Genomic DNA, 23539 nt, shown 5'->3' with positions numbered 1-23539 from the left:
CTGACTGGGCCTTAGTTTCTTTTATGTTTAAGTGATGTCCTGTGAGCAGAATGTTCAGGATATATTAATGCTTTCAAGTCATATGAAATGGATCTCAGTATCTTATTGAGATCTAGAACATCTGCATCCCTTCATACATAGCTTCGTACAGCAAGCTCACTCAGGTTTGGTATAGGAATGAAGCCCACAGTGAGAAATAGGCACAAAAATATAAAGGCTAAGTATTATAAAAAGAAGCGTACTTTTTTAAAAAAAGTAATGACATCATTGCATACAATGATACCCATCAACTATATAACTGTATATATGTATGTATTTTTAGTAGCTTCTAAAGTCTCTCTAATGGACTTGGCTCCAAATTTCCATTCCACAGGCATGTAGTTTCACATAACTAATCTTTTCTATCAGAAGTTGTCTATAACTGACCCAAACTTCAGGAGAAAACCTGATGGTCTGAAAGCTGTGAAACACCTGGCTTCTCTGATTTCCATTGCCGCAGTTGTTCCCCACACAAGCCTACCTGTACAAGTGAAGCCATCGCCCGTGTATCCTTCTTTACAAAGGCAGCGGTAAGAGCCCATGGTATTCTTGCAGTCTGCATGTTGGCTGCACATGTGGGTTCCATTGGAGCATTCATCCAGATCTTATGGAAAAAAGTCACATCGTTACGAACAGAAAGCGTGACCTTTAAAGTCAATAGTATACAAATTTTTTACAGAATAAATATTTTCATGTTTATAGTCCAGGCAGCTCATGAGAAGCAATTGCTGCTGTTTTCCAACCCACCAGTGCACTTAATGCCATCTCCGATCCACCCGGGGCTGCAGCTACATTTGAAGCTTCCTGCCGTGTTGGTACATACAGCATGTCTGTCGCAGTTGTGTGCTCCAATTTCACATTCGTTGATGTCTGGAAAAATAACCAGTGGTTTAAAAAAAAAAGTAGCACAAATGCCTTCTTGGTCTTTTAAATAACTCAGCAATGGCAACTAGCAACTTCAACAAGTGAGTCACTTTCACACAGTTGACTCACTTTCACACTTTCCACAGTATTATATAGATTGGTTTAGCATCATTGGTTTAGCATAGATTGGTTTCACACTTTCCACAGCATTATATAGATTGGTTTAGCACTTTCAACTTCAACAGTTGACTCACTTTCACACTTTCCACAGTATTATATAGATTGGTTTAGCATCCACATATATAACTGCATATATTGGACAGCTTTAAATTCCAATTTATAAAGAAAGAACAATATGATGCTACTTGTTATTATTAATTCTAAGTATCTTCCATTATTTTAATGTGTCCAGTCATCGCAAAACAAAATGAACCTCTTTCAAGTTGAAGACTTTAAAAAGTGGTTTGCCTAACATTCTATGGTATCAACACTCATGGTCACATGTTTCTATTCCCGATATTTTTATTAAATCAACTATAAAGTAACGGTGCACATTGTTTTCATATCTTGTACAAAGGAATACAATGTTGTTGGCATACTAGAAAACTTTTTCACTCAAATACTATGTATTAAATATATTTTATTCTCAAATGGAATTACTGTATTATTTAATTATGCTTTATTTCTATAAAAGTTTTACTTCAGGTATTGCTAATTCAAGCATTAGCAGAGAATTTTCCTTAAGGCAGTGAGTGAACCATCTTTCCTCTCGCTTCTTAGAGTTCTAGCAGGTTGGAGACCCAAGCCTTCTTGTATATTTCATGTAAAATTCAAATCAATCCAATGCAGATTTTTCTGTAAAAGGAGTACCAGATTAAGGTCATATTACTGTTAAAAAGAGACAACAGGATTAAAATGGAGTCACTTGTGCTAAGCCCCATATCAGCAAACCGTGGCTTAATAACTAACTTAATTGCAGCCTCTCCCAGGAATGAAACCTTTAACCAGTCAACCTGGAGTTACCTGGTTAGCACTAATGAGGTAATCTACCTGATAGAACTCTTTCTGTCCCCATAGAAAGGTGACCTTGCCTGAAACCATCTGCTCCTTCCTTGTTTCTATCTCCCTTTACACCCAAAAAAAAGTCTTCCATTTTGTACAGCTCTTTGGGGCTCCTTTGTATTTGCTAGATGGGATGCTGCTGAATGAGTAAATTGTGGAATAAAGCCAATAAGACCTTTAAATTTTATTCAGTTGCATTTCTTTTTTTAACATGACTAAAAGACTCCAAATTCTTGAAAGTTCTCTATTCTCCAAAATTCCATTTCCAAATTTAGCCAAGACGGATTCTATAATATGAAAGTGCTATAAAATGTAAAGTGAAATGTTATTTTTCTGTGATATTGTGATTTATAAGAAATAAACCTTGGTCTTTATCCCTGTTTCTGGCACAGAGTTCCTAAAACTCTTGGAATTACCTAGTGATGAGGGCACAAAGGTGTATTTTGTTACATTTATGAGGTAAATTTTGGACTTCACCTAAGCATGGAGTTTGTTGCCAGGAGAATCAACCATGTGATTAGAGGGTTAGAACTTCCAGTTTCATCCCTGACCCCCATGGTAGAGAGAGGCTGGGGTTGAATCAATGACCAATGACCAATGATTTGATCAATCATGCCTATGTAACAAAGCCTCCAATAAAACCCAAAAAGATGGGTTCAGATGCCTATGTAATGAAGCCTCCAATAAAATCCCAAAAGCTTCTGGATTGGTGAATATGTGGAGATTCAAGGAGAATGGCTTGCTCAGAGAGGGCCTCGAAGTTCCACACCTCTGCCCCCTACCTAGCTCTATGCATCCCTTCTCTCTGGCTGTTCCTGAGTTATATTCTTTTATAATATACTGGTGATCTAGCAAGTAAGCGGAGTTCTGTGATGGGATAGAGGGGTGTTGGGAGCCTTTAATTTGTAGGACTAATAGCCAGTAGTTCAAAAGCATAGGTAACAAGCTGGACATGTGATTGGCATGTGAAATGAGGACAGTCTTGTGTAACTGAGCCCTTAAACTGTGGCATCTTTCACTATTTCCAGGTAGATATTGTCAGAACTGAGTTGAATTTTAAGACACCCTATTGGTGATCAGAATTGAAATTGGTACCAGTATCCTTACTCCCCAAACTAAATCCATTATGAAGGACAGGTACTTAACCTTATAACAACTTTTTCGTTAACTAAGAATAAGAATTCCTAAGTAGGGATACTATGACTCTATATGGAAACCAACATCTAACTTAGGTCAAGAGGGATAGTTTTGGCATGTGAAATGTTACAAGAATTTTCAGTGATCATTTGAAAAGGGGCATGAAAAAGAAACTGGGCAAGCAACTTGTGTTTACCCTTTGTTTACTTAAGAAGCCCAATTAAATGATTTGAAAGTGTTTGGAAACATGCTGTTTGCCAAATGTTCCCTCTGAAGCCCTGAAATGATCCTGAGATCTTTGGCTTCTTCATAACTTCTAGAGCAAACACAAAATAAAATAGTGACATTTTTCCTACAAAAATATTTTGTGATATCACTAATGATCATAAAATGAAAACATGCCTGGAAGAAAGTTCTGACAATTAGAATGTATTGTATGGGTGAATTTTAATGTAACCTTGGCAGCCACATGAACCTATCGAGTTATTAAAGCAGGTCAAGGCAGGCACATACCAGGGAGCTTTAGACTTGTGACTGGAAGCTTTAACCAACTGAATAATTGAGCAGGGCACATTCCAAGGAAATGAGGAGGAAGGCCAGCCCAGGGATAATAGTAGTAGGTTTGCACGAGAATTCAAGAAAGTAAGCCTGACCTAAGGGCTCCCAAATGGGACCATTAACACTTCTTTCTTCCTCAGGTAAAAATCACTTCCCTCAGCGTTAATGACCTTTTGCAGAGTCCTGTCTTCATTTCCCTTCTTTGTCATAATCTCTTTTGAGTTAGGTAGAAACAATGAGTTTCAATTGCCTAAGTATGGAAGCTTCTAAATGTTATAAAATTAAGGAATTTTCCAAGTAGAAAGAACTCAGAATTTGACTTTCCGAATTCTCAGTTTCTCAGAGGAGGTACCGTTGGTCCCCAAGAACATGGGGACTTTCAAGGGCCCCAAGGTCAGTAAATGGTATAGCCAGAACCATGTAGAACTTATTTTCCCTGTCTCCTGCTTGGCACTCTTTTGCCTGGACCACAGCAGTATAATCGAGCTGATTTATTTGGTTACATAAGGACTTTATTCTAAGTCCCACTTCATGGAGTTTTCAAAATCTTGGTGAGTATTAACAGACTTTCAGAAATTTTCACAAATATTTTCTACTTAGTATAATTTTCAGAGATGATCATAGCTTGTAAATCTAGTAATTCTCTAATCTTTTTCTAATTACCAAATTCCAACTTTCTAATTACCAAAGGTTTTCATATGGATTTTTTGCTTTCTCTATTTAATCTTGCAATTCAGAAAGTTACCATTTCTTTTAAAAGGAGTCTCCCACCCTTTTTAAATCATTAATAATATGCTAATAAAAATTTCTTTTACCTTTAAATGTTTATTTATTTTTGAGAGATAGAGAATGCAAGCAGGGGAGGGGTAGAGACAGAAGGAGATACAGAATCCCGAGCAGGCTCCGTGCTGTTAGTGCAGAGCCTGACATGGGGCTCACAATCCCACGAAACCATGAGATCATGACCTGAGCTGAAATCAAGAGTCAGATGCTTAACCAACTGAGCCACCCATATGCTACTGTAAATTTCTAATTCGAGAAAATGCATGCAGTTTTACTGCAATGTTTTCAAGGTGAAAAGAAATTCTATTTGTAAGAAGCCATGTATCATAGGCTTTAGGATACTAGGAGAAATGATAACTCAGGAGCCAATATTCAATTCTTCATTTTGTGAATATTTGTTTAAGTCATTATCTCAACGACTTACTCTTAACAAGTAACAAGTGAATTAGAAAGAGTTGGTCAGGGGCGCTGGTTCAGTCAGTTAAGCATCTGACTCTTGACTTTGGCTCAGGTTATGATCTCACGGTTTGTGAGTTCAAGCCCTGGGTCGGGCTCTGTGCTGACAGCAAGGAGCCTACTTGGGATTCTCTCTCTCTCTCTCTCTCTCTCTCTCTCTCTCTCTCTCTCTCTCCCTCTCTCTACACTCACCTTCCCCCTCCCCCACTCACACATGCATGCTCTTGCGCTCTCTCTCAAAGTAAATAAATAAACAAAAAGAAAAAAAGTTGGTCATAAAGTGTAAAGGCATCCTTGAGTAAAATGTCTTTGCATGTGTATGTATGTGCACATGTACTATTGTCAGCTATTATTTATTAATTATTCCCATGGCAGACTTGTGCCTAAGACTATACCTCATTATAAAAGCAAACAGAAGAAGAAACTGACCCATAAGGAAAACAAACAAACAAAATGCTGTATTCAAACATCTACTCTTCAGTAATGGTAAGGAAACATAGCACATGCTTGCCAAGAACGTCTCTTTCTGTACAAATGTTCTCTTTCCCCCACAAGTTTGCTCCAGACAGAAAATTCCTTTTTTAAGATTAAGAATAAGCACAAGCCAAGAAAAGCAAGGAAATGCAAATTTAGGGCTGACACTGCAATGTCCTTAACCCCACCAAAGTTCCCTCACAAAGACTCAAAGGTTCTACTTGCATGGCTGTCTTGATAGGCAAGGGTGTGGTCTAAGCAGACCCCATGCACAGGTTCTGGGTGTGTTCCACTGACATTCAAGTAAGGGCTTTGTGCTCTCCTCTACTCCAGCCTCCTCTGACAGTCTTACAAGGAGACACTGTATCACCCACACACACACCTGCCCTCTTGCCTTCTGGCCATCACTCACAGTGGAGCTGGCACACTGTGAGATCTCCTTGGCTGGGCATTGGGGAAGAGGACATTGGAATAAATGGAGAGGCCAAACATGAAGGCTACTTGGATTTCTCTATTTGGATCCAAATTTGAGCCAAGACTATTTAACTGAACACCCACAGAGTTTTCACAGGCTGACAGCCAGTAGAGGACAATTAGCAGTGATAAGAAGAGCTGGGAGGAAATGGGCACAAATTCTCACCGAGTCCTGATGGTTTTGAAGAATATGATTCTCTGTCATGGACTAAGACCCATGAGTAACATTTCTCATGTGAAAAGAAGCAGAGTGTTTGAGAAATGGAATTACCCAGATACGCTGCTATTTTAACTGAAAACAATTCTTCTGATCTTAATGGTATGCTTGTTCACTGACTGAGTGAACACAGGATGGGAGGTAGGTTCTCAGAAGTTCATTTTTGAAAGCAGGGACCCACTAGGGCTGGCACTTAGCAGCAACTTAGCTCTTCTTCCAATTTATTGTCTAATTACAATTATATGGAATGAACAGAAGAAGCCTGGCATGTGGGCCACAAACACTATAATCCAGCCCCCTTAAGCTAGGGACAGAAGAGCATGTTCTAGATTTTAAGCAAATGTACATTCTCCCTCCATTAAATAGAACATTCCCCTCAGTGATACCCATGATTTGAACAAAGCTTAAGGAGAAAAAAGAAACCCTTAACATCTGTGTGGGCTGGGAATGTAAGTCAGTGGGTGGATTCTGAACACTGCTAAAGTGATTGGGAGAAAAAACATGTTTATTTGTTAAAATGGAAACAATCAGTAACGACAAGGGAGCTGAAATATTTAGACAAAGCTGTAATGGAACCCAGAGGACGTTTTTTTTTTCAGTTCTCATGAAACAAAGTTCTTCCCTATGAAATAGCATACATATTTTTACAATTCCTTTACAGGGTACTCATTTATATATACATATATATATACATATATATATATACACATACATATATATATATACATACATATATACATACACATACATATACATATACATACGCTTATTAGCATACACATTGTATGTATGTATACATATTATATATGTACAAAATTACATTTACACTTATTATCAAAAACCTTGTCCCAGGTTTGTTCTTCACTGTTAGTTGTGCTGTGTCTTGCTTATCCCATTAGGCAAGATACATATCTCTATTTACATTAGTTGCCTGGGACATTATAAACACTTGTCTTTAACATGACTGTCACCAAGGTAACCTGATGGTATTCTAAGTTGGGAGTGACACTAATTTTAAACTAAAAGCAGGCTAATAGAGCCCTAGTTACATGGGATTAAAAATACATTTTGGCTCAGTTTTTTTAAGACTAGTGTTTAAGTACAGCAAACTTGCTGCCAATTCCGGTTTGTGCAAGTCATTTCCAATCAAATGTGATACCATTAGTTGAATAACAGTATTTACAGAGGACCTCTTTTTCTTCCCTTCCCGATGCACCCTCTCTTTCTGTACCTCGCTGCAAGGGTGCTGATGCAAGAGGAACGCTTGTGTAACTACAGAGCACCTTGAGCTGTTCAGGCCCACACACCAGCGGAAGAGCTAGCCAGTAAATCCAGAGTCGTACTACTTTACATGAGGCTATCATGTGCCATGAGGCTATGATACGGAAGTGGCTGTGAAACTCGTCTTCTCTGTACGGTGCTGGCTGGGTTTTATGAAATTGAGAAGTCCTTTGGGGCTACAATTTAAAAGTAGGGTGATGCTGGCCCTTAGAAAAGAATGGAGTATTTCTTGAACTTCAAATCTAGGTTTCTGGTCATGTCATTTTACTACAAGACTGCTGTTCTTTTTTTTTTTTTTTTTTAATTTTTTTTTAATGTTTTATTTATTTTTGAGACAGAGACAGAGCATGAGCAGGGGAGGGGCAGAGAGACAGGGAGACACAGAAACTGAAGCCAGCTCCGGGCTCTGAGGTATCAGCACAGAGCCTGACGCGGGGCTCGAACTCACAGACTGTGAGATCATGACCTGAGCCGAAGTCGGACGCCCAACCGACTGAGCCACCCAGGTGCCCCAAGACTGCTGTTCTTAATGTCAAACTGGTGTCACTGGTGTCCTCTCATCTAACATGGGGTATGTGGCTCTCATTACAACAGTGCAGACTCAGTTATGAAAAACAAGACTTTTAATATACAGAGTAAGATTTCCCTTCTCTAAACTGGTCTCAAGCATGTATCAGTAAATAGTAGTACAGAACTTTGTTGAACTACTGTTATTAAAGACATGTTATGTCTTTAATTAAAATGGCTTCTAGACACTGTGTCTGTACGTCTCATTTTACAATGACAACAATAGCCACTATTTATTCAGCAGCTACTGTATGCCAAGCACTGTGCCAAGGGCATTATATACATTATATCTCATTTACCTGAATTGATATTAACAGTGCATGAAAATTTTAGCTTTCATCACGGTGACAGGCCTGAAATAATCAGCCTCTGTACATGCATATCTTAGCTGGAATTTGGAGCATGAAATTCTACAGATCCTTTTCTTACAGGGAATGCAGACTGTCCCATTAGATTAACTTTCTCCTAGCCTCTCAGTTCTTTGGGCTGAATTTCAGGGAGTTCAACTGAACCAACAATGGTATTGGCCTCTATTAGGTAAAATGCAATATGGAACTATCTTACCTTCCTTCCCCTCATTAGTGCCAGACCACCACTCCTTATCTCAAGTCCTATATTTATCCTGAAAGCTAACAATAAAGCATGAACCACAGACACACTGAGCTAAACATCATCTGTACCCCAGAGGCCAGTCGTTGAGATTTTAAACACTGTGCCATTTATTAGAATGGACCCATAGTCATGCTTCGTATGAAGAGTAGTAATATAGTGAGCATGAAGGCATTCTAGCTTCATGCTTCTTTTTATAATTTGGCTAGAACCTGTCATTTTTGAACCAATAGTAATATTATTGGCATTATCTTGTATATCTATAAATTTGAAACTTAGCATTATTGGACAGTTTGGAATGTTAATAAATATCTTTGCAAACTTTCTTAAGAAAATGTTGATATAATTAAGAAAAGGACATTTACCACATTGCCAATGTACAAATATTTTAATGTTCGTTTCAAGTCACAGGGGCTTGCCAAACTGGCTTTTGGAATCAAAGTCTGTTATTTGTAAAGAAATTATGCCATTACCTAATTCAAGCTCACCATGATCTCCATTATGTTTTAAATTATGTTATATCCCATAATCTGTTATATTACCATAAGTAACTATAGTAAAACATTATTATATTATTCCACATACTTACCATCATGTCCTCTAATTTGAAAACACCAACTAAACACTTAAAAACAATATCATCTACACAGAGTGACTTCTTTTACTTGATGTTTAATAAAATAATCTCCTACAAATGTTCTGAAAAGGTTTTCTTATGAGCTATTGGTATTAGGCAAACAAAAATTACAAACGGTTTAATTATCACGTCTTAAGATTTGCTAAGTCCGAGGAAATATTTGGGGTAAAGCAACTTAGCACATCAAAAGCACACTAATTAAATGAAGTGGAAGACTGATGGGAATTGATGAAATATATGAATTGTAGGATGTTTCTTTAAAAAATAATTTCAGTTATAAAACCTTAAATGAAATGTTGACAAGGGTGGCTAGCTTTAATAAAGGGATAGGAATGTTTAGTAATTAGCATGTTAACTATAAAATATAAAAATGTGATTTTTAACCTCATAAAATTTGGTATTTATAGTGTTATAGTGGTAATTCATTCAATATGCCTTTTCCACAGGTAAAGGAAAAAACTTCAGCGTAGATCTGATCTAAAGTATAACAAGTTTCAAAGAAGGGGAGGGTAAGCTAATGAAAAATGTTATACAAAATGCTTTATAATGCAATTAAGATGTTAGTGGTTTTAGAACTTGTGTTACTTGATAATTATGGCAGTAGTCTCTTAACCATCAAATATTTTCTTGTTCAAATTGAAAAAACATACCTGTACAGCCAGTTTTTCCTTTTTTTCCTGAATATCCCATATCACAGTGGCAGATGAATGAACCTTTCGTGTTTTCACAGGTTCCACTTAGGCAGATATTTGGATTTAGGTCACATTCATTGACATCTGTAAAATACAGATATTATTAACACATATAACTGTTTGATATCATTGAAAACTTTTCTCCCTGACAGAAGACAAAAAAAGGGACCATATTTACAGAGCTCAATTCACACCTGCCACACTCAGTTCATACCGCAGGCCACCCCAGCAGACTGGCTCTTTATCTGGGCTACAAGCAGGAGGTCCCGTAATCAAATAAAGAGACTGACTCTAGGCTGTGTATAGAGCCTGTTTATGTGACAGTCTAGAAAGCTTTTTAAAATGACATATTCTGTTGCAAGATAAAAATTTTAATTCAGCCTGAGACTGCCAACATGTTAGATTCCGTATTTTAAAAGTAAGTATAGATGCACTATTAGTCTTGGTTCAGGTCGTGACAAACTTCACTCCTTGCCCAAATTAAAAAGTTTCTGTTTTTTATGACATTCACTTTACTGGGTTTTTTTAAGTTTATTTATTTGACAGAGACAGAAACAGTGCAAGTCGGTGAGGAGCAGAGAGAGAGAATCCCAAGCAGGCTCTGCACTGCCAGCACAGAGCCTGATGCGGGACTTGAACCCACAAAACCACAAACGAGATCATGGCCTGAGCCAAAATGACTGAGCCACCCAGTCACCCCTATGATATTCACTTTAATTTATAGGGCTTCATAAATATTCAGTAAGGGTTTTCTGAAGATACAAATGTGAGATAATTTAAAATTTTAATTCTAGACTCTCACTTCTGGCCAAGATGGAGTAATAGAGGTGGAATTTGCTTTCCCATGGGAAACACCAGCAAGAAAACAACAGAGGCAACAAAGACAGTGATGCCTGAGAGAAAGAAAAGCTAGGTGAGCTCCATAAATGCCCTAGATTACAGTGTATGGACAGTTTTAAGTCCATGGCATAGGGAAGGGGATGACCGTTGGAGCCAAGTAGTGTCCCAGAGTTGAGGGGATACTGCTGGACATCCTGGAAGGTCAAGGTAGTCAGAGTTCACAAGGAAGAGTAAAAGAAAGAAGGCAGAGAGAGAGCTCTGGGAATCTGCAAAGGGTCCCTGTCATATATTCAGATGAGTAGTGATCAGTGCATTCAGGTAAAGAAACTACTCGAAGCTAGGGGAAGTATCACTCAAAAGAATTAGAGGGAACAATCATCAGGGCTCACAGAAGGCCTGTAATTGTGCCTGTTCCTACCAGTCAGATTGAAAAATCTCATCATTTAGAAGGGTCTTCCTTCAATAATGGGGCAAAATAAGCCTTACAGCAACTGCTGCTTCAAAGCATAACATCAAAACTTTGAAAAGACCCATCTGTTTCCAAATAACTTAACTGGGTTGCAGAACAAAGCCCAAGAATATTTCTAGGGATACAAAAATATCTAGCGCCTAGTAAGTCAAAATTTATAGTGTCTGGCATTCAATCAAAAATTACCAAGCATTCAATGAAGCAGGAAAATATGACCCATAGTGAAGAAGAAAGTCAATTTACTGAAATGACCCAGAACCGACACAGATGATGGAATTGGTAGACAAGGACACTGAAGCAGTTATTCTAATTCTACTTCATATGCTCAAAAAGCTAGAGGAATGACTGGACGTAGAGAAGATGTGAAAAATGACCCAAATCAAATTTTTGAGGGGCGCCTGGGTGGCGCAGTCGGTTAAGCGTCTGACTTCAGCCAGGTCACGATCTCGCGGTCCGTGAGTTCCAGCCCCGCGTCGGGCTCGGGGCTGATGGCTCAGAGCCTGGAGCCTGTTTCCGATTCTGTGTCTCCCTCTCTCTCTGCCCCTCCCCCGTTCATGCTCTGTCTCTCTCTGTCCCAAAAATAAATAAACGTTGAAAAAAAAATTAAAAAAAAAATTTTTGGAGATGAAAACTACAATGAGCTTAAAAAATACTGAATGAGATTATATATTACAGAAGAAAACTGTAACAAATTTGAAGACATAGCAATAGAATACATCAATACAATCAATTGTAGAGTTTGTCGCATTCTTGTCAGAAATAAATTTTGCTTGCCTTTAGTAAAAATATTTTAAAGGCCTAGACTCTAGTCACAACAGAAGAAGGGTTAAGGAGACATAAATAATGCACAGACACAAAATAAGTGTATGTGTGGAGTTGACCAATGGTTAACTCAGTCCACATAACATATCTGACAAGAACATTATGTCACAGTCACAAGAAAGTTGCTCTTTGGACTGCTGGCTTTGAAATATTACTAATATGCTCCTAAATATCCTTACTTTCCCCATAGGATCCATTTATCAACTACCCAAACTAGTGCTAATGTCATTTAATAGGGCTTGTGAATACCCAGACAAAATGGAAAATTCTGTCTTCTTTTCTCACCTACACAAGTCTTCATGTCTTCAGATGCCATGAATCCATCATAACACAAGCACCTGTACTCCCCGGGTATGTTTGTACACTGACCACCATCACAGATATTGGGGTTATCTTCACACTCATCAATGTCTGCAGAGAATAAAGCCAACAATAGTGTGTTGTTAATATTAGTTCTGTTATTAAAGGGTGAGAAAGTCCAATAAACTCAGCCTATTTGCATAAGAGAATTAGTTCTCAAATCCAAATGTCTCATCAATTTAACCTGGGTGAAAAAGCAGAAAACCATTTTCAAGATTTACAATACACTATTCAGGATCAAGATCTGCACCCTCTTAGAAATCCGTCATTTAATTAGTAATTTTATTCCTGATATGAATTTATCACTCAACAATGATTATGAATTTTATTTTTCTCATTGTCAAATGTAAATGCCTAAGATCTATCATCTGGTTTACTGCTATTTTAAAGGTGAAGTTTGCTTAAAATAAGCTTATCTACTTCGATGCATTTTTAGTAAAAATATTTATTTTCAGCATTTAACTATTATGGTCAAATTTATATTTTAGCTTTTCAAGGAGATTTTTCTAGATAAGATAAAATAATTTTGATTCCTAAACCCAAGGCCTCTTCTTAACGGAAACCAAAGTGAAAACCTGTCTTACCTACCTCCCTTCTCATCTCTAGCTGACGACATGGCTTTTCCAGCCCGGGATGATACAATAGGAAGTGAAAATTAGAGCAACAGTTTTCAAGTGTTAGCACTTGGAGAACTTGTGAAAACAGATTATTGGGATCTATCCCCAGAAGTTTCTGTTCTGTAAATCTGGGTAAGGCCCAAGATTTTGCATTTCTAACACATTCTCGAGTGATGCTGATGCTGCTGGTCCAGAGAATCTGGGCCCTGAGTAGCACTGAATAAACCAAAAGATCAGATTCTTCAAAATGCTGATCAGTAAGGAAACTATATTTTATACTCCATATGCCAGGAACTGTGCTAAGCACTCTATATACTCCCCCACACAAGCAATCTGAACCCTATCTTTTAGATGAGGAATTTGATGCAAAGGATCTTTGTTAAGGACACGCAGCTAAAATATGTGACAAAAAATTTTTTCAACTCAGGACTGTCTGACTCCAAAGTATGGGCCCTGAACCACTCTAGGTATGGACCTGTTATTGAGAGATTTCATAGGAAGCTAAGACCTACTCACCAGTGCATGACCTCTGGTCGGGCATTAGTGCGAATCCTGGCTGACAGCTACATTCATAGCTGCCTTCCGAGTTTGTGCAGAAAGTCTCACAATTACCATTCATTATGCTGCATTCGTCGATGTCTAAGAAAAATAAAAACAACATCACCTTTCTCTGTGTTTGAGATCATGGCATGGGTTTAAAGTTTCCAAAGAAAAACAAAACAAGACAAAAACATCCTAGGGCAACTGGAAGTCATTGGGTCATTCAATTCCTTCAACACATATAAAGGACAAACCTACCATGTGCTAGAGATAAGAATCTAATAGTGAATGAGACACATCCTATCCCTACCTTCCTCATGCTTACGTTGCAGCCGGGAGTTAAACGAACAATCAGTTACACAGTACATGGTGTGCCACATGCAATGTAGGATAAATGCTAGGGATAAAAGAACAATCCCAGATATGATAATGGGCACGTGGATGAAACTCTCTGGGTCATATATTCAATTATAAACTTGACATTCAGTTAGATCGGCTGAGGTTCCAATCCTTTTCAAGAACCTGAGTTGGAATTCTCAGTTGTCCTGGGCCATGTTTCAGAAAAATTTGGGCTGATTTATGGCTTTGGGTGGAAACCATGTGAGACTTGGCAGTTCCACATGATGTACACCCCAAACCAGGCAAAAACTGGCAGCTTTTAAAAAGTTTCACTTTGACTTTGGGCACAATAAACCCAGAGGGCTTTCTATGCCACTCTTCCCACTAAACCCACAGAGGGCTGTCCACAAAGCAAAACGCTTGTCCCACAAAACCCCGTCTTTAAGAAGTGCCAGACCTGGCCTCCATCTCAACGTAAGATATGAACAGAACACAGTCTTCTTTCCAATAATTATTCTTTGAAATGTCTTAACTGATCTAAACCACCTAAGGGCAGACACCGTACCCTATGTTTTTTGTCTTTGTCACAGAACCCAGGCTTTGTTTATGGCAGGTGGTTAGTAATCACTTGCTGATTTGCCTGGGTACGCACGTGCATAAACAAAGCATGTGCTACCGTTCAAAGCAGCATGGCTCAAATTATACTTGTTAGAGCTAAAACATCCAACATCCTTCATTTAAATGGTTCTTTAAAACAGACAAGGGAGGTGAGATCCAAAGATCGTGAGCCACCATGAAAAGAATTTTTACTTGCAGGAAAATAAGGAAGATAAAGTAAAAGCAACTAGTGATGAAAACAAAACTCAGAGAACATTGTTTGGGTGTTTTAGGAAGAGACTAAATAAAATATAAAATGAAAGAGAGAACTTACCGACACAGAACAGCCTGTCAGGAGTTGGATTATAGCCAGGGTTGCAGGCACACTGATACTTCCCTATGAGGTTCACACAACGGCCATTGGGGCAGAGGTTCGCACTCAGTTCACACTCGTTGATGTCTGTTTAGAAAATAAAAATAGTTAACATCCAGACAGAAGCTTCTGACTGTGGCAGAAGCGTGGGTTGAACAGGTGACGACAAATAAGTGGTCTGAAAGTCTTCTTCCTTACCTATACATGCTGAGATGTTGGGGGACAGCTGATGACCAGGAGGACATTCGCAGCGGAAGCTTCCCTCTGTGTTTAGGCAAACACCTCCTCGGCACAGGAGAGGATCTCTCTGACACTCATCGATATCTGCAAAATGGTGATGGCCCATGTTGACGATGGTGGTGGTGTCCTAGTCCAGGACCCCAGGCCAGTGCCCTCCTCAGTGCACCCAGTTGGTTAGAGTCTTGGCTGCCCATGGCTCACAGACTCCCTTCTTGGAGAACCACTGTCCCTCTCACCCAGAAATGTCTGAGAGGCGAGAATTATACCCCACCCCCGTGTTGGGGGCTTCCCAGTGGCTGGCACGGGACTGTACAATGTGGCCTCCTTGCCTAACAGTGGGACAACTCTTTGGTGCCATTCATATTCCAGAGGCCCCTGTAGGATCAGGTTAGGGCTAAGAGACCTCTTTCCCTGCCCTAATTTGCTTCCCTTACTTCCTCACGGCTTCTTTCTGAGAGTACTACCTCACAAAAATCCCCATCTCAGGCCTCTCTCTAGGGAACCCGATCTAATACAGCCAGCGTAATCAATCTCTTTTTCTAGATGTTGGACAGAAGCCCCATAATGTGACCTCCAACACAGCTAATGTTTGAATTGTTCTCTCTTCCCTGGGGTGTCTCTTCCAGGTGTTAAACTCACTTCTTAGACCCATAACTGGTATCCTAGGCCACCTGCCAACCCACAGCATGAATTCCCTCATGCTTTCTGCATGTCAGTCTCCCTCTGCCCCAGACTGATTCTGGACTCACTGGTCAGGAAACCAGTCCACTGGGGGAGCTGGGGAATCCTGGGAGGGAGGCTCTGAGTTTTCAAAGCTTCAGGGAATCCCTCTCTTCCTGTGCGGATCAGATGGTCACACACTTACCCATGCAGTTCTTCATCATCATGAATCCACTTTCATAGCCCTCGTCACACTTGCATTCAAAGTCCCCTGGGGTGTTCACACACTGGCCTCGGCCACAGAGGTCAGGGGATATTCGGCATTCGTCGATGTCTGAATGAAGGCAGTAAGTGGCAGCACATGAGTATCAGGACAGCTTTCATTCTTGTGGCAGTATGTTAAAAGGTGAAGAGTTCTAAAGGGTATCCCAGGAAGGGGAGCCCGTCACTGACCTGTGCAGTTCCTTTCTTCAGAGTCAAGAGCAAAGCCACTGTCACACCTGCACTTAAAGCTGCCAATGGTGTTTCTGCACTTGCCGTGGGTGCAGAGGCTGGGAATCATCTTGCACTCGTTGATATCTTCAAGAAAAATAAAATGTGCAGAAAGTTCCTGAGCATCCTATAAGAAGATTTCCATGCCCCTATTTTTTAATGTTTATTTATTTTTGAGAAAGAGAGAGAGACAGAGAGACAGAGAGAGAGAGGGAAAGCACAAGCAGGGGAGAGGCAGAAAGAGAGGGAAACAGGATCTGAAGCAGGCTCCAGGCTCTGAGCTGTCAGCACAGAGCCCCACGTGGGGCTCAAACCCATGAACTTCAAGATGGTGACCTGAGCCAAAGTTGGATGATTAACTGACTGAGCCACCCAGGCGCCCCTCAATGCCCTTATTTAAAACCCAGGAGGGTCCTGATTTAAAGTCTTGGCAATATGCATTTTATTGTATTGTATTGTATTGTATTGTATTGTATTGTATTGTATTGTATTGTATTGTATTTTTAATGTTTATTTATTTTTGGGAGAGAGAGAGAGAGAGAGTGCCAGCGAGCACGAGCAGGGGAGGGGCAGAGAGTGGGGGGGGTATTGGGGGTGGGGAGGGAACAGAGGATCTAAAGCAGGCTCTGCACTGACAGCACAGAGCCCAACATGGGGCTTGAACTCGTGAACCGTGAGATCATGACCTGAGCCAAAGTCAGACGCTCAACAGGCTGAACCACACAGGTGCCCCTTGGCAATATGCAATTTAAAGAATGTGTGATGATCCATGAGAACTATGATTTTGTAAATGCTTCTAGTCTTTTAAACTTCTACATTTTAGAAAGCAATATTAGGGAAGTAGAAGGGGTGTTTATTTGGACTTTTAGAGCCCAGCACACTGCCTGATACATACCAAATACTTAAGTATTTGCTGAATGAATGACTAAATATTCTAAACCACTAGCATCCATACTTAAAAGCACATAGAAGATGACTGGCATATATTGCTTCACAGCAACCAATTGAGAGTATAGTGGAATGAGATATTCATCTATTCTTTTTGATGCTTCTTTGGATACACCTAAAATATAAGAATGGCAAAAAAGATGCCATTTATAATTTAAACTATTTGTAAATATTGTATACTATTAAAAATATTTTCTGAAATATGTATAAAATTTAAAAATATTTTCTCAATTAATATTAAGGTGTTATTAATATAATTAAAAGAGTTTCTTGTACACTAGGGGACTGCATAGGTACCCTGTGATCTCCTTTCAGGAGTTTTTTTTTTTTAAAATGCTTATTTATTTTTGAGAGAGAGACCAAGACAGAGACAGAGAGAGACAGAGTGCAAGTCGGGGAGGGGCAGAGAAAGCGGGAGACGCAGAATCTGAAGCAGGCTCCAGGCTCTGAGCTGTCAGCACAGAGCCTGATGCAGGGCTCAAGCTCACAAATGGTGAGATCATAACCTGAGACGAAGTCGGATGCCTAACAAACTGAGCCACCCAGGTGCCCCTCCTTTCAGGAGTCTTTCTAAAGCAAGACCTAAAGTTCAAAGAATACAAGTTCATTTCTACAAAATGTCATGAAAGACAAATTAAATCTCCAGAATAAGTCCTTCTGTGGCAATGGATTGCCACAGTCTTTGGAAGCAAATTATTCAAATTCCTTTGAATTTACTTAGGAGACATTTAAGAGGCCATCTAGAAACTGTCTCTATAGACAGAATTTTAATCCCCATGGTTTCTTGGACTGAACACTCGGTACAAAAAAAGTTTACACTTTTTATATAAGAATAATTAAGCAATATTCATATAGTCATTTCCCAGTTTTATAAGTTGATTTAGTCATGAAGTGTAATAACTAGGCCCAGACACACTGGGAAACCAAGATAAAAATCTATAGCAGGAATATAAACTGAGACTCTCTGAAAAACTAGAATTCTGAGAAACCAGTCATGATTTTTTCCATGTGCTAAAGTAAACAAGTTATGCATCATTGTACGTAAAAAGTTAAATCAATTTTGGAATTAGATTAAATCTGTAATTTCTCGTTTTTTTTTTACATGAATTTTAGGTTATAGTATAATAAACCGAAATAGTGTTTGAGATATCATAAGGCACTGGAATGTGTTTGGCACAGGAATGACTTTCACTGTATTTTGGACCAAGAGGACCTGCCATTGGCTTCTCATGCCACTCACCCTCAATATCTATACTCAGGTGAACTGAAGTGACCAAGATGAAATCAGGAGATAAAAGGGCAAATCATATAGCATTAGCAGATGGAATTAAAATTCCCCAAGAAGATTGCCTTTTTGTTTCTATTTGGTTTAGGATAGTACTATAATCTATGTTAACACTTAATAAATAGCTAATGGGAGAGGCAAGTGACCTCGGGCAGTCCTGGAGGTGAGGAAGGAGAAGCTGTCGCAGAGTGACCATCTGCTGTCTGTTAACCCAGCAGGTGAACGATGTACGCTCAGATCATTGAGGGATGGCCACATGGGTGATGTTCACTGTAGTTCTCCTGGTAGCAGAACCTCCAGTCCGTCTAAAAAGAGGAGCAATCAAGCACTGAAACCATTGTACCTTTGAAGAAAGGTTTTCCATTTGTAATTTCTTTGGTGGCGAATCCAGGCCCCCTGGGACAGAGCTCCTCGTACTCAGGCGTGTTCCTCACAGGACACTCCTCGCATTCCTCGGTACCCCAGGCCGCCCCGACTGAGCAGCAGCAGGCGTCCATGCGGTGGCGGCCGGCAATGGGCAGAGTGCACTCCTCGTCCTCGTACCTCAGGAAGCAGGTTTCCACGCGGATATCTGCCAGATGGAACACAGGAAGGCTTACGAGAGCTACTCTGTTTTCACTGGCCCCAGCTGCCAACCAGTTGTGTCAGGCAAAATACAATAAACACCATAATCTGTGATGTACTTATTGGCCGGAATGATTTTTTTTTTTTTTTCCAAAAGAAGCTCAGGCTTTCTGATGGGTATTCCCACCTAATAAAGACTCCCTTTTCTTTGGTAGCTCATATTTATTTGGACCTCCTATTTCTGGAAACATTCCTTTCAAGTTTAGGCACCTTCTGATAATTCTACATGAGGAACGGTATTCTGGGAAATCCCACAATGCTCTTTTGGGAGATGTCTGCTCCCTGTACAGACATGCTTACTACCAATGCACGCGCTCCATAATGCCTTGACGTCTGCTCTCTGGCTACAAGGAAGCTGCACTCTTTATCACTGGAGAACACCTAAGCCAGCTCCAGCATACCTCATTCTTGGAGAGGTGCAATGTTAAATTCCAAAATGAAGACTGCCTTACTTGGGATTAAAGAGGAAAAATACAAAGAAAAGCCATCCATTCCTCTTCTCAAGTATTTCTTTCACCTTTACATGGTCTTATGTATACATTCTTTGGGGCACATGTGGGTAACTCTAGCCCCAACCCCAAATTCACGTATCGTAAGGGAGAGTAGGAGAAGTGACATGGCGGATGTCAGAAGACCTGGAGCTTGGTCTTGCAACTAAGAAGCTGCTTGTCTTAGACAAATTATGAACCCTGTCCCTGACTTTCCATATCTGTAAAATGATGTTGCACCCATCCTTGGGGTGGGGGGTACTGTGAAGCTCAGATGAGATTGTGTGTCTGGAAACTGTAAAGTGTAATTAAAACCTAAGGCATTATCTTCCCTCTCTTTCTCCTTCACAATGTGGTCTTTAACCATTCACCTAAGTGCTTGAACTTCCTTTAATGTCAGAAAGCTTCTGAAGTCTTTGGGGCAACTCTACATTCAGGTTGCCTCTAATCAGATGGGTAGCTCCTATCTTTTAAAATGATTTCTACATTAAACACTGAAGCATCTTTTGACTGAAGAACCTAGAAGAAGGTTTTCATTAAATGCTCATTCCTCCTAAACAAAAGCGGACTCCAGAGGAGAGTAATTGACATCCATGGTTGCAACAAGACTCAAGCCTTGGGATTCCATCTTTTCCCTTCTATATTGCTTATGCTATAAACCATACAGTTCTATATTTAAAGGTTAGTTAGTTCTAATTCATAAACAATCTGAATCCCTTACCCTCATATCACTCTTTTAACCACCTATAGTGGTTAAGGATGATCTCAGAGGAATATGGTTTCAGATACACAATGTATCTGAGCATCATTTTCAGAGTCATGGACTCAGAAACGAGTGACCCAAGAGACATATTCCTGGCAGTCAGAAGCCACAGAAGTAGCATCAGAATAACTCTGCCAGATGCCACACACGATTGTGGAATCTCAAACGTGCTGTCATTAAAAGTCCATAGGGCAGCTTTCTAAGAACTCAGGGTCCCATCTTCCATATCATTGCCACTTGGACTTGAGCAGTTGGCATGGAGAATCCCACCATGATTAGAAGTGACAGTACCCCTGGGCTCCTTCACTATTCAGGACTGTGGCACTCTTCACTCATACCCATAAGAGTTTCCTGCAAGGACCTGTCCATCTTGCCAATGGCAGGACATGCCTAGCGGCCATGGGCTACAGTTTTCAATCAAGCAAAAATGCTCTTGCCTCTGTTCACCTTGTATCCTATAGTCCATGGCATATGGGGGCAGATTTAAGAGCTTTGGAATAATAACCACGATGGTAATATTTAAGGAATAGTTACATCAATATAGAACTAAAGTTTCTCTTCACTAACATGTTCTCTACTCTTTGTATAAAGGATAAACAAAGAGCTTGAGTGAGGAAGCCTATTTGTCAAGGAAACCACCATAAATCCTAGTGGAAATGTTGAATTGGGCGTGTGTGTATCTGTACTTGAAACCAAATATTCAACTTTGTCTTGTTAACTGACTCTTTAATAATCTTTAGGAGATGGTCATTAGAAAAGTAATAAGCTCAGGATTTACCTAGGCAGATCCTCCCTGTGGCATCCAAAGTCATCCCACTGGGACACTGACATTTAAATGATCCCTTAGAGTTAACACATAAGCCATTTTTGCATACTCCTGGGAATACTTCACACTCATTTATATCTATGAAGAAAAAAAAGCATGAAGTTAAAATATCTATACAACATCATTCTGTTTTATTTCATACAAGGGGTCATAATTATTCTCACAACAGAAAAGGCCATTTTGAACCAAACAAATTCACAAAATTAGTTTGCCTCCAAATAGTTGATGTAGAATTTCTGGGATCTTTGAATAGCAACCATGCTGAGTCCACCTATTACCAAAGTTATAAGAGTTTCTCCATTGGTCCTAGTGAGTAATTTTTTTTAAGTTTTATTTATTTATTTTGAGAGAGACAGAGACAGTGTGAATAGGGGAGGGTCAGAGAGAGGGAGGGAGAGAGAATCCCAAGCAGGCTCCACACTGTCAGCGCAGAGCCTGACGTGGGGCTCGAACTCAGGAACTCAGGAACTGTGAGATCATGGCCTGAGTCAAAACCAAGAGTCGGATGCTCAACCAACTGAGCCACTGGGCAACCCAGTAATTTTTGAGTTACAGAGGCTGGGAGTTGGTGTGAGTTCTTGGTGACAGCTCTTGGTACTATAGACATCTCAGGTAAGACTCCCAGGAGTCACATAATTAGCTTTATGAGATCAGATGTCTGGAAATAAGTAGAGACAGAAACCTGGTCTTTCAAATGAACAAAGAAGAGATTGCGTGAAGGTGAGATGAGAAAAATCCCACTGAGAAATATGTGGGGTCAGTCAAAAGTGTCATCAGCTGAGATGTCCCCAGAAGGCACATAGTTCTAACTCAGCAATGGTCTCAGACTGTTCTGTCCCAGCTTGAGTTAGGGAGAGTCAAAAGATGCTCATGTTCGTTCATTCATCATTCACCCAGTCTCTCTCAAATGTACCAGTCCCTCCCAGTGCTTAATGGAACTCAGTATGTTCCCTGCACTTAACTTGGAAAAATATTCACCATCAAGTTAATTCAAAGAAATATACTTGCCAATGCCAAAAAGGGGGAACATTAGTTAAGAAACACACACACACACACACACACACACACACACACACACACACACTGCGTCTCTATTTAGAAGAAATAACTTTCCAAGTGAGTGATGTTGAAAAATCTATTTGAAATCTTTCCTTGTGAGACATGTAAGTGGGGAGGGGAAATTTACCTTTTTGGGTTTTTTGTTCTGGCCACTTGTACATCAAAATGTGCTGCTGAGGTCAGATAAGTTATTAACCGTGGGTCTGGACCAGAGAAAGGCCAAAGGATTCAGTCATCATTTGGAAAGCAAGACCTTGGGTGGGGGTTGTAGTGTTCCTCTTTATGTGAGCAAGGAAAAAACTTCATTTCATTCCACATATGGGACTAATTGCTGTTTTTAAAATTTTTCAGCTGCTGTGTCATGTCAGGTTGTGTTAGTCACCCTGACCTGCATCTATCTGGGACTCCGTGAGAAAGAATCACAGCAGACTGGAGAGGATCCACATAAACTTTCAAAAATGAGGCAACAGAGTATGTCCTTCTATATCATTCATGACCGTGAAACAAACAAACAAACAAACAAACAAACAAAACCCAGGACAAACCAAGAAAAAATGCAAATTTTATAGTCTCATTGAAAACTTCCACTTTTGTCTTCCTGATAGTGCTTTGAAAGTGCAGTCACTCTAAAAGTCACTCTTTTAGGTCAGCCTAAAACATTTTCAGTCACCCTGCCCTGTGGCCATAGTGATCCAACACTGGCAACAGCATATATATGCTTGTGAAATTAACATCTGTTATGTTCTGCAATTCTCATTAATTTTTCTCTCTGTTGCATATTTCTTACTGTAAAGTTTCATGACAACTTTATCCAGTCCAAGTTAACATAAGCATTCTTCTTGCACACAGAAATTTATGGTTTATAAATAATCATAAATACCTTCACACTGTGTTCCTTTAATTCTTGAATAGCCTTTACCACATATAGGATCTGTAAAAAACAAGCAAATAAATAAAAACCAAAAAACAAATTTGAGATAACAATATCCAGACTTTGTATGACATAGTGTAAGAAACATGAAGGAGTACCTGGACGTGAATTAGATTTCGTTGCTATGAATAAGTCTAAGATAACAAGGTGTTTCTAAGACTGTATAGATGAAGAAGGAGAATGAAATGTCTCTTTGAATTAATCTCAGTTCCTCTGATTCTGAAGACCCAAAGTTCCCCTAAAGATCATGCTAAGGTGATCACTAAGAAGGAAATTGGCTAGATTTCTCTCTTGCTAACAACTCTAAAATAGGAGTCACAGTATATGATTATAGTAACATGAATATGGAAGACCAAGTCTAAAATTTGAAGATCTCCTGCCCTGCAGCATTCACACATATAAATTCACACATTTAT

At 39.6% G+C, this 23539-nt stretch overlaps 1 protein-coding gene across 1 annotated transcript in view; it reads right to left on the bottom strand.

The window, feature by feature from the left end:
• Window positions 1–23539, bottom strand: part of FBN1 (fibrillin 1) — a 233592-nt gene that overhangs the window by 60458 nt on the left and 149595 nt on the right. The window contains exons 22-33 of the mRNA XM_023255387.2: window positions 23073–23123; window positions 21086–21211; window positions 18776–19003; window positions 16161–16286; window positions 15913–16041; window positions 15006–15131; window positions 14769–14894; window positions 13475–13597; window positions 12267–12392; window positions 9809–9934; window positions 787–909; window positions 521–643 (exon numbers count right to left, since the gene is read on the bottom strand). Coding sequence (XP_023111155.1) covers window positions 521–643; window positions 787–909; window positions 9809–9934; window positions 12267–12392; window positions 13475–13597; window positions 14769–14894; window positions 15006–15131; window positions 15913–16041; window positions 16161–16286; window positions 18776–19003; window positions 21086–21211; window positions 23073–23123 — 1533 coding nt within the window. The remainder of the gene's footprint in view (window positions 1–520; window positions 644–786; window positions 910–9808; window positions 9935–12266; window positions 12393–13474; window positions 13598–14768; window positions 14895–15005; window positions 15132–15912; window positions 16042–16160; window positions 16287–18775; window positions 19004–21085; window positions 21212–23072; window positions 23124–23539) is intronic.

Source organism: Felis catus, chromosome B3 (assembly GCF_018350175.1).
Source record: "Felis catus isolate Fca126 chromosome B3, F.catus_Fca126_mat1.0, whole genome shotgun sequence".
Taxonomy (NCBI): Eukaryota; Metazoa; Chordata; class Mammalia; order Carnivora; family Felidae; genus Felis; species Felis catus.
The sequence above is the reverse complement of the archived record's forward strand: the minus strand, read 5'-3'. Positions and strand labels throughout refer to the sequence as shown.